The 12,626-nt window shown below is 42.9% G+C and overlaps 1 protein-coding gene across 1 annotated transcript in view; it reads right to left on the reverse strand.

Annotated features, from left to right (window-relative positions):
- Positions 1 to 990: 990 nt before the first annotated feature.
- Positions 991 to 12,626, reverse strand: part of LOC145443197 (uncharacterized) — a 550,061-nt gene continuing 538,425 nt past the window's right edge. The window contains exon 2 of the mRNA XM_080321189.1: positions 991 to 3,512. Within this exon, the coding sequence (XP_080177315.1) occupies positions 1,120 to 2,028 (909 nt within the window). The 5' untranslated portion in view covers positions 2,029 to 3,512 and the 3' untranslated portion in view covers positions 991 to 1,119. The remainder of the gene's footprint in view (positions 3,513 to 12,626) is intronic.

Genomic DNA, 12,626 nt, shown 5'->3' on the forward strand with positions numbered 1-12,626 from the left:
AATCTGTTAGATTCAAAATATTCACAGTAGCTTAAAATTATAACCAGATAACTTTGATGATGGCATCACACATTTGTCTGCCCATGGTGTTGATATCTTATAGTTATAAATGTGTTGATTCTTTTCGTGCCAGGCCGAAGTGGACACAAGAGTAAATCACATTTTGACGATGTGTGTTTACTGTCAGTCTGCTGGATCGGCTCACTTTCAATAGGACAATTCATTCCCGCCAAATAAGGCCTACTTCAGAAAGATATAGATTGCCCCTATAAATGCTGCGGCCCGCGGCATCGTCAAAACTGGAAAACTGGCCCGCAAGCACATTTGAGTTTCAGACCTCTGTTCTTGATCTTGTTGGAACAATAACTCGATACGATAAGGTTGCAATATGAAATCAGTATATTATCAGCAGAATAACCTTAGGGCAGCGACACGATCCAGAGTACAGTTAAACGGAAGACCCGTAGACAACAGAAGACAGGGTATAAATACGAAGCACGACACACGAGGAAATGATGATTGTCGGTAATTACTAATCCTAGATAAATAAGAAACAAACGATACCAACGTAAAATACACGGACATTAGGGTTGTTCAGAATTGACTGACTTTCAAAAAGTCCAGGTTTTCAGTCCGATTCCCATGCCTTATACCTTAAAAACATATTCTGGCTACTTTTTTTTGTAACTCGTCCCCTGCATCCGTGTGCACTTGGAGCTGGAAGAATAGCAGCTGAAAATAGGGGATTCCCCTAAAATCTGAGTGTCACGAATTTACCTAGCCTAGTTAAAGTGACATATAACATGGATTTATGAAGCTATTGCGGTTTGGAGTGCTACAAAACCCCACTATATAAGGCATTCCTAGTTCAGGATATCATTTCCATGTCCCACACTGCATTAGAACTGCTCAAAACTACCTAAAACTGATAGTCATTTTGTTGGATCACATATCCTACACCCCTCAAACCTACCCGGCACTGTTCATCAATTTCCTGGATCCCCATGTGCAAGAATACAACTGTAAATGTAACATCCACTCACAGCCACATAATAAACATCACAGGAAACGAAAAAATAAGGCAAAGAAAGATTTCAACTTGGCAAAATATTACATAAATCAGGTGGATGAAATGGTTGCTTTCGAGAAATCTGCATATCTGTTTCGGTGATCTTCCACAGCTTGTAGGAGGCTCGCTCGCTGTTTTTCGTCATCCGTTATGAACGCAGCATAGTCGGTATTCAATTTTACCATACGCTCTGCTGCATCATTAACTACTTCAACAGTATTCACAAATTCTTGAGCAGTCACCAAATCCGGATCAGTATGCCATTCCGAAACTGGAAGACTCAACCAATCATGTTCCACATGTATAGCATCAAATAGAAACCACGATTCTGGCCCAATCAAATCGACCATACTCATTGACTCAGAGACAGAGTCAGAGATCAAACTGAGAGGCATACCTCTGCGAAATTTTTCAGGGATTGGCATTTTCAGCAATTTAGCAGCCATCGCTTCCTTCAGTTTGTCAGGAATCCTTGGATTAGCCGAGAACATGGTAAATACCACCATTGCCTCAGTTAGATACCAATGATGTTTTCGCAATTTCTTGTATGCCACATCAGCAACAGTGAGATCGCATAATGAAAAGTTTTTCATGTCATGAAGGAATTTGAGATCATTCCAAGGTGCGTCACATGCAATACCAGTTTTCAACCAAGCTGGAACATAAAACAAAGCAATGAATGTATTGATTCGTTCCAACTTTTCAATGAACTCTTCAGAATAGTCCATTTGCTCACTCCACATGAACATTTTTTGACAGTACAGGACTTGACTCATCCACCTAGCGCTATGAGTAGCACCAGGCTTGCGAAAACGATGATCAACATATTTGTCATCCACAATCGCCAAGGTGCCTGTTGCACATTCTCTGTAGTCATCTCTTATCAAGACTTCTTTTTGCTTTCCATCATTGGGTTTCATCAGTGGAATTATTTCTTGCTTTGCTTCATCAGCTTTCATCGCCAACCAGCTGCCTTCAATAAACTTCAGCGTTTTATAGCTTCTTGATTTATCAATATGTTTCCACTTCTTCTTGAAGGTATTAAAATCCGTGTTTTCAGGGCCTGTGGTTGTAGATCCAAACAAACACTTCCAAACCTCTCGAATGACCAGTTCATAAATATGATGGCGACAGGCATTGTAGAAAACTTTCCAGTTAATCAATTCTTCAAGTAACGGAACCGCACCTTTGTTTTTACCAGTGTTTGAGGATGTTGTGTCAAACACAAGAGCTCTAACAGATTTTGTTAAATTCCAAAGTTCCAGCAGTTCAAATGATGCATCAGCCTGTGCTTTTCCTGTAGCACTTTCCAGAGTTTGAATGCCAAGAAGTTTCCCTTTCTTAAATGCGCCGGAATACGCAGACGATGCGAGCACTGCCAAGGCCTCAAATTGATATCCTAGACGACTGTTAGTGAGCTTTCCATCCCAGTGCAATGCAATGTGCTCTGGTGGATTGGTGGATATTTTTTCAAAGATAGATTCGGAAATTTTCAAACGATTTGCAATGCGTCGTCAATAGGTCCCAGATCTTGAAAGATGGAAGTCATTAGGGTTGCCATCGCAAGCTTTAATCAGTGCTGCAGTTATCATGGTAGCGGCATTATCACTGACTTTCAAGCGATCAAAAACCTGGCATAGGTCTTCGTCGCCGAATAGGTTTACAGGAGCTTTTAGAGTCACAAATTTAGCGGAATGACCAGATGTCGACTGTGCAAGTTCAAAATCAGTGCTGTGAGAAGTTTCAGCTACCTGTGAAGATATAGATGAGCTCTCTGTTAATTCACCTTCGCTACTTGATGCTGGTGCAGACTCTCTTGCACTCATGGTCCGTCTCTTTTGTTGCATGATTTTCGCTTTCAACACTTTATCTTTGCCACCGATCGTTGCTAATCTCGGACCCCTTTGATCCTGATAAAATGCTATGTCTTCACGTTTTTTTATCGTCAGAAAGAAGTCTACTTGCTTCAATTGTCGCTATCGCGTCAGGGGCTCCTATATCCCATAGCTTAGTCAGTTTGGCTTCAAAGTCGCTTTGTTTTTTTGATACATATTGCCGGCCTGCAGTTTTCTTTAGTGACAGCCATTGTTTCCATACTGTTTCCAATCTTTTAGTGGCATTGACTTTTGTGATAGTCTTTATGCCAGCAAGTAACCAAAAACCGATCACTTCATCTACTGCGATCTGGATGTGTGACTTGACTGGTTCATTTTTTAAAAATGAATGCTCTCTCAGGTGTAGCACATATTGCATAACTTGCCTCAGAGTGGGCAACTTCGATCCTGTAATGGCTTCCTCAGATGGCCCAACTAAGAAATGCCGTGTCTCCGATCGTGTTCTTCTAGTTTTCTTCGGTACTGCTGCACTAGATGACGATTTTCTTTTTTTTTCAGACATTTCGCACTATGTAGTACAGTAGTACGCACTAGCTGTACAGCTAATCCTAGAAAAACAGGTGTACATAAACTCAGTCAAGCAGCAAAGAATAGTGGAGAACATTTCAGTTCTTTTAGAGTTTTAGGTCGAACACATACTGCATAACTTGCACAGGAGTAGCCAGATTAGATCCAGTTATAGATTATCGAAGATTGTTATTCCTAAATTGGAAAATCTCATACCAGGATATTGATATCTTGGGATATAACAAAAAGTTAGAGCAACCGACTGGCGGTTTTCCCCAGTCACTGGAATAGACATTTGCAAGCTTTGTTTCTATCCCAGTAGAAAGGAAAAGAGTATTTATTATATCAAATAGTTGTATACTGCTATAATACTATGTTCACTAATCACGCGCTAAACTCGCTAATAGCATGAGTCAAAACGCCGCCTGATAAGTCCTGCACCTCAATCGTAAACACAGTCCATCAACAACAAAGCAGCAAGGCACCTGACTAATCAATGATCCCCGTTTCACAGCCGTGCTCAGCGCTTCATCAGCACTAGAACATACGCGTCACGTCAATGAGAACACACGCCATTCCTGTCGAGTCACTGACGACGGGGAATCCCCTAATTCCGAAGAAATTTTTAGGTGCATGAGAAAACGGCAATGTGCACACGGATGCAGGGGATGAATTACAAAAAAAGTTGCCAGAATTTGTTTTTAAGGTATAAGGCATGGGAAACGGACTGCAAACCTAGACTTTTTGAAAGTCGGTCAATTCTGAACAACCCTAACGGACATAACAGGCCTCCCCTGTTACTAAGAGTACAAGGTGATCTACGGTGGCCGATAGGATTAGAAAAGCGGATGACGTCTACCAGACGTACGAGCAGGACTTGCTGCAGGACGTTGTGCCCTATTACTAACCAATGGTTGCTCAGCTTGTGACTGTTGCGGCTGAGCAACTTCCTGTGTGGCTGTATCATGACTAGTGGAAATCAAGCGTGGTTGGAGTTGGTTTATGTGCCTCCTCCAATACCCATGATCTGTTTTTATAATGTACACAAGACACGCCCCACTACTTCGGTCACCACGCCAGCAACCCACTTTGGTCCGCTTCGGTAACTGCCAGCATAAACCAATGAACCAACCTCGAAATGTGTGACTGGTTGTCAAAGACTCTGGGCGTAACGGGTTTCGATTTATCGAAGGCCGAGCACAAACTTAACTCTGTCGACCATGTAAAATCTCGGCAGGCTAATTCCATTATAATTTAGCAAATTTTTTGAGATTTGTAATGCATACTCTCAGAATTGTCCAATATTTACATATGTTGTTCTTTTTTGAATTCCAAGTTTATTAATCTCAAAAAACGACTGGGGGTGCTGATTGATCCGGTAAATCAGCTCCCAGAAAATTTATTACCCCAACCCGCAAAGATTGTTCATAATGCTTCTCTACCCCTTAATACACCGGATAACCCTCTACAGCCAGACTTCACGGAGTTATTCGGCGGTCGGCTTTTGTACTTGACTGATTCAACAACCGGTACGACATTTTTGGCCGACACGGGAAGCCTACCTAATCTAATTATGAAAAATATCGTAAAAACCATGTATTCAAAGAGCTGGGAGGAACGGCAACCTTTGGATATGAAGTTACGTGGTATAGGGGGCTCCTCCCACGTTGACTCTTTGGTTGTAATTGATTTTGACGAACTACCGGTTCCATTTGCGACCGGGGAAGGAGTCCCTCTCAATGTAATTGGCTTAAAATGGATTGATCAAGTCCAACAATTACCAAGCATAACTACGGAATTGAAAACCCCGTCTAACGCAAATGGAGAGTTGTCTTTAGTAACACTGCATGAGGAGAGCCCGTGCGATCAATGGAAGGGAACCGAAGTCGGAAGCAGTATTAGCTACACTGCAACCGACGATGGGTTGATGGATGCTGCAAACCAAGATAGCGTGAAGCGGAAAATTACCGCTGGCGCGAGTACCAAGATGGAAATCGCCACTGGTGCGAACGACGAGTTGAAAATCACAACTAACGTCACCCAGAACCTATGGAAAACTGTTGGTGTCGAGGCAGGAATGCCTGCTGACACCGTTAATGAAGACGTCGAGCGCGGAATGCCCGCTGGCGTAGATAAGGACCTGCACGAGGAAACTGGTCCCAAAAACTCTCGCGGATGCACTTGTCCGGATAAATGTAAAAATCCGGCCCATAGATGCATGGCGACCACTACAGCTGACGTCGAGCGTGGAATGCCCGCTGGCGTAAATACAGACCTGCACGAGAAAACTGGTCCCAAAAGCTCTCGCGGATGCACTTGTCCGAAGAACTGCAGAACTTCGGCCCATAGATGCATGGCGACAGCTACAGCTGACGTCGAGCGTGGAATGCCCGCTGGCGTAAATAAGGACCTGCACGAGAAAACTGGTCCTAAATGCTCTCGTGGATGCACTTGTCCGAATAACTGTAATAACTCGGCCCATAGATGCATGACGACAGCCACAGTTATGAGTACTTTCCAAGAAGGTTCAAACAAAGCAGCTATTGCCTGTCAACCAGATACACGCCCAGTCATGTCCAACAAGGAGTCTGGGGATTTTAAGATGCACGTCTCCCCAGAAATAGGGTCCCCGGCGGAAAAGAAGTCCGTCGGCGTGACGGTAGGCGCGGGCACGCGCCGAGATCAAAGGCCTACATCGAAGGACCTCGCCCTCTCTCCACCAACACCAAAACCCCGATCATCACGAGGCTCACACCAGCCCATGGCTGGACCAGGTACTGCGTATGTTTTGCATAAAGACACTAACTCAAGCGTCATGACGGAACTTGAAGATGTTTGTGTACAATATGTAGCGCTGGCCAAACTCCCGTACAAACCTGCTGACCTGACGACTCCAGAAAATGCCATTATTTCTGATGAAGTCTGGAAAGCCGTCTACGCGTCGTTTGCGTCCGAACTCGAGGACCTGCGGGGCCACCTCGGCTCCCCACAAGCCATGACATACAGATGCGGCATCGAACTTAAGGACCCTTCGACCAAACCATTTGTATCTGGACCTTGTAATTTGAAGGGGGAGGGCCAGGCGAAGGCATTGAAAGAAGCCCAAGGAAGAGAAGTACTCTCCCTCTTAGATTTGAAGAAAAACAAGTGGAAGGGACTACTCCAGTTACTGTTGTTAAACCTGTGGACATGCTTTGTAAAACTCAAACTGACGAAAACCTTTAAACGATTGAAATCGATGGTTAAAAAGGGAGGATAAAATGAAAATGTCAAACCAACTGATGCGACTCATGGGAAGCAACAGTTGCAAACTCGTCGCGCGCGAAACCAAACCGACGGAATGACGAAAATCATGGTGGAAACGCCTACAGAAACGTGAGTGCATCCGGTTACCACTACGGACGCTCTGCAGAACTTCACGGATGACGGCGGGAGCGGCATCGGAACGTACTACCGAATTATGGATGACGGCAATAAGGTAGGTACCGAAACGTCCATTTTGTATTCATCATGAGACGACAAGGACGACGTATTCACGAGTAGTGTCGAGCTGATGACCATTACCATGACGTCAACAACGGTTGACGCATTGCCACTGTCTGGGCAGAAAAACCCAGGGGTGGGAACATCCGTACCTGAATGTCCCCGACTATCAAGAACCACCGTGGAGAAGATAGCCACAGAATTCGTTGACTACAACTATACTCAACGGCTGCACGACTGGTGATGATGGAAGGTGAATATAAGGTAAGAGGATTGTCCTTGATCGATAGGATGAATATGGAAGGTGCGAAATTGATACCTACCCTAGAAAACGTGACTGAAGTAGTGGCGGTAATAGGGTTGATTGCTCCGTTGATTGTAACATGGGTAAGTTATATAAAGTGTCGTCGACGTAGTACCTTAAGTCGCATGAGGAACACGAGGAGACGAAACGGAGCAGAGCAATGGATGGCGATAAGAGTAATACGAAACACAACGGTGAATGACAGAGTTTAAAGGTTAGAGATTAGGTTCTTAATAATTAGTTGTAAATACAGGATATACCTATTTTGTATAGGGAAGTAGTTAAGTGTGATGCTGTAATATTGGTAAATCGTTGAGTGATTTTGTGATATGTATCAGGCGCACTATAATAATCCCGAAGAAGCATTGTTTGTAATAGGTATCTAGTGAAGTATTTTACGCAATGGGCGTAGACGGGAAAAACTCAAACCTCGTAACTAGAAATACGCTGAGTCAGCACTTTTTCAATGACATTCGAGAGAGTGTAAAAAGAAAAAGGCATCTGAAGAAAAGGCTGTACATGGGGGATCATTAATGCACATGGGGATTCATTGTTTTACTCGTGTTCCCTATGTACGGGAAATGACGGCGTATAGTGCATGTGATCCCAAGGTCCTATTTCAAGTCCATGTTGTATCTCAGCATTTGCAAAAGCAGTCAATCCAGGTAGACAATATGCAGAGTAAGATTTCCGGTCTCCTTGATTGGATCAGACGTTTTCGTGTTGATGGCTTTCAGCAATCTCTGGAAGAGGCGGGTCAGTTGGTCAGAGACATGGTGATTGATGGAGTGGAGGTACAAACTTCATTTCAGCAGCCAAGACAGAGAAGCCGAATCCCATTTTTTGCTGAGACTTCAGTCAATGAGGAAATTCTCTCAGCTCAAAAGAAATATGAAGTTGATGTATTCAATGTGATGGTAGACACTTTTATTCATTCCATGGAAGAACGATTTAGTCAATTAGGCATATTTTATTCGAACTTCAGTGCATTGTTAAATATCATGACCATTGAGCCTAATGATATTTGCCATCAATTCTTAGCTGAGGCATGTGATAAAATTGAGCATTTTCTTGTAGAGGACATTGATGCAGCTGTCTTGCTGCGAGAAATTGCGTCCTTAATTAGTATTCCAAATAAAGGTCCTGGTGTAACGGCTCTGGATGCCTTGCGGTACCTACTGATTACCATTATCTCTTCGAGGCCCTGCGTATAGTTCTAACAATGCCGGTGTCTGTGGCTAGTGGTGAACGTTCATTCTCCAAATTGAAATTAATTAAGACGTATCTGAGATCTCGAATGAGCCAAGAGCGTCTGAATGGTTTGGCACTAATGTGTATCGAAAGTGAAATTAATGAGAGCCTTGATCACAACTTACTTATTGACGAGTTTGCCAACCAAAAAGCTAGAAAATGCAGCTTCTCATAATTTTGTAAATCAAATCAGTTGGGAATTCCTGGATTTCCAAGGACGTGTGCTTACCTTGCTACCATGCATTTTGTCTGATTACTTTAGTATGATATGCCTTAGTCTTTTTGCAAGGTGTAGGCCTATAGTATAATTTTGGCCAACTATGCCAATTTGACATTCACGTATAGTAAGTAGCATTTATTCTTCTCAAGCTGCTTCGTCATTGTTATTCTTTTTAGCTTGTTGACTTGAATGATGTAACATATGGTTACCATAGATCATCCTTCAGAAGGATTTGTCCTCCTTTTTCGGGTTTTTAAAAATGTATTCCAAGGACGCCTAAATCTCCTCCTTTTTGTCCTCTTTTTTGAATTTTGGTCAAATTTATAGTCAAATTCGACTGTAATGCCGTAAATTCGCACCGAAGTGAAGCTGGCGTGTATTTCGTGAGCTGAGTGACAAGTTAGCCTTTTTTGCAAGTCAACCGACGAAGTGCAAAAAATTGACCATTTTTTCAGTAATTTCCACCGGTATTCTAACTTTGAAAAGTGTCCTTTCCCGATTCCAAAATATGGTAACCCTATGAAACAGTGCTGTCAAATACGTAGATGTGATTTTAATGCTATTTGTGACTTTTTAGGTTTATTCCAACTAGGCAAGTTCTCACAGATTTTCGAACTAGCTCGGCACTGATTTATTCCTGTGGTAGCCTATTACTGGTGTTGCACCACATTGTCGCACATTTGCTTCTATGGCGTGCCAAATCATGCAACAAAATCTTGTCAGTAGAAAAAATATAATCCTTATCCAGCACCTGGCTGAAACCTTGACGTGGTGTGCTGGCTTATTACTAATATCAGCCGACAGCTTTCGGAGTTATGTGGTCTATTTATTTTGTAGTTGTATTGGTTTGCTATTATGTCATGTTATACCAAATCCCATAATTGTAAAACAAGTAGGTCCTCGACATGCGCTAAAGTTATTTGACAAGTCGCACACTGTAGCTTACTCTTGCATGGCATTATACTAATCTGATATGCAGAAATCTTTGCTATGGAAAGAAACACTGGAAGCGGGGGGTCTGGGGGGCGCAGCCCCCCCAGAGGTTGCGATAATAAAGATGCGGGTCCCCCTGGAAGTTCTGCCTAGGGCCCCTCATGCTTAGGGCCACCACTGACGTCATATGCGCAATCATGGACGAGTTTAGAAAAACAATGGCCGAATGGTCTGCCCCTCCTGTGGAAAAATATGTGGCATTGCAGAATGCTGCTGTAAATTAGTAAAAGAAGAGAACGGTATGCTCCCAGCCCCGTGCTGGAGATGCACGGAAAAGATGTAGAAATTTCGAAAGCTTACCTCAAAAGAATCAATGGCGGGCGACAGCGAAATAAAAGTACTTACGGTAAATGCAAATAACTTGCAAAAAGAAAACAAGAGAAAACTATTATTCAGTTTAATCAAAAACACCGGACCGGACGTAGCCTTGATTCAGGAAACTCACTCTACACTAGAAACCGAGCAAACCTGGAGTCAGGAATGGAAAGGACAGTCTTGTTGGAACTCAGGGAACCACAAAAATGCGGGAACAGCGATACTAATCATCCACAAAAGGACGTCGTGCAAAATTGCCAAACACGAAAAGGACCCAGAAGGAAGATTCCTGAAGGTTGGTTTTCATTTCGGTGACCATTACCTAGAAATTACTGATTACTACTGCGCGAACAGATACAACAAAAAGAAAAAAGAAATGCGGCAATTGGCAGCACGAACTTCGAGAGCAACCCCCCAGATAATAGGGGGGGACTTTTATGCAATCGAAAATCACAAAATTGATAGGGAACCAATAAATCCGGGAGAGAAAAATCTCTCGCTATACCTTAAAGCAGTGATCAAAACAATAGGGGTCAAGGACACCTTTATAGAGAGGCTAACGGGAACAAAAAAGACTTTACCCACTTCTATAATCATGACAAGTCAAGACTTGATAGAATATACGTTTCCGACCGCCTGAAAACGATAGAATGCAGGCACGTGTCGTGTGCAATCTCAGATCACGACGCGGTCTTAGCGAAGTTGCGCCTAAAACAACAAAGGAAGAAAACAGACTCTCTATGGAAAAATAATGTCTGGACCTACTATAGGGAGGACTTCCAGGTAGAATTTGGGAAACACTATACCCACTTATCCATCAAGACAGGTTAGAATGATGGGAATCAATCAAAACAAGAATCAAAAACCTTGCAAAAAAATACACATAAAGCCTCGAGAGTAGGGCTGGGCACAATGATTCGAGTACTCGAATCTGAATCGAGTAATTATTTTCATGATTCGAGTCGATTAGCAAAAGACGATTTTTTTCGAGTACTGAAATTATACGCTCCTCGCTACTGAAAGTTATTTTATCAACGCGAATTATGGTTTCGATATATTTTCCACTGCGGAAGCCCTGAAACCTTGATTTACCGTGTCACAGCATACGAAACATAGTACAAAGCTACTAAGGTTACTGTAAAAAAAAACATTTCCGAAGTCATGATCCTCCCACGACATTGTCACAAAGTGCAATGAAAGCGGTAGGGTCGGAGAAATACCGAAGTATCTTCAATGTGATGGATATCAGGCACTATATTCTTTGCGGTGGCATAAAAGGTACATATTTGAACTTTGACATACTACATTTTGCTGTGACGTCATAATGAGTGATACTCGAATACTCGACTCGACTCGAAGCATAATGCGTGATTCAGAATCGAATCACTCAGGTACTCGATTTTGCCCAGCCCTACTCGAGAGAGAGAGGAGGGAAATAAAAAAACAGGAACTAATCCTACACAATGCAAGAACGGATGTGATGTCGTGCAACATACCCATCACTACATACAAACAGATAAAGAGAAACATATGGAGGCTGAAAGCAGAGGAGTTAAGAAAACTAAGGAGAGAGGCATAAGGAGAGGAAACAACTCTCTTGGACAAAAACCCATACTTGCTTTGTAAGAAGCTTAAGAAAAGAAGCTTAAGAAAAGAAGAGAAATGGCCACCATACACAAACTAAAGGTCCCTTCAGGCATAGCCACCTCAAATGAGGAGGAGATTAGCCAAATAGCTGCGAGCTACTATGAGGGTCTATACGCCACAAGGCCAACCAACAAAAACATGGCAGAACATTTTCTGAGCTATCAGGAAAGAACACTAACTACAGAACAAAGCAAAACAATGGATGGTAAAATACAAAAGAACGAACCCAAAAGAGCCATCCTACAACAAAGGAAAAACAGAACCCCACGGGAGGACGGGCTGAGCTCAGAGTTCTACCTTCTTAACATGGAAACCTTGGTAAACAGCCTAATCGAGGTCTACAACACAAACAACATATCTGAGAACCTCGCAAAGGGTATCTTGAAGATCATATACAAAAAAGGGGACAGGGAGGATATTAGAAATCATAGACCAATCAGCCTTCTCAACTGCGACTATAAGATCTTGTCCACCATCCTTACGAATAGACTCAAAAAAGTTCTCCCGGACATCACGCACAAACATCAACATGTGAATCCGCCAAACAACATTGGACAGATAAACCTTCTTTTAAGAGAGTGTTCAGCCCAAATGAGAGATATCAGAAAGGGATCAATCATATCAATTGATTTTGAAAAAGCATACGATTCCATCGACCACAACTTCCTACAACTGGTGCTCCAAAACTCAGGTTTCGGTCAAAACTTCCGGGGCTACCTCGAAAAAATCTATGAGCAAGGAAAAGCCAACATCTCGATCGGAGGGAAGTTAGGAGCGGGCATACGGCTAGGAAGAGGAATCAAACTGGGGGACCCCATCTTCATGTTCCTCTTCACCATGGCAACCGACCCTCTTCTTCAAAAACTCAACCATGATCTCGATGGTTTCAAAATCCCAGACATGAGGGACCCCATCGTGGCGCCTTCATACGCCGACGACGTT

The sequence above is a fragment of the Botryllus schlosseri genome, chromosome 7, assembly GCF_051294905.1.
Source record: "Botryllus schlosseri isolate E-star chromosome 7, Bs_hap1, whole genome shotgun sequence".
NCBI classification, from domain to species: Eukaryota; Metazoa; Chordata; class Ascidiacea; order Stolidobranchia; family Styelidae; genus Botryllus; species Botryllus schlosseri.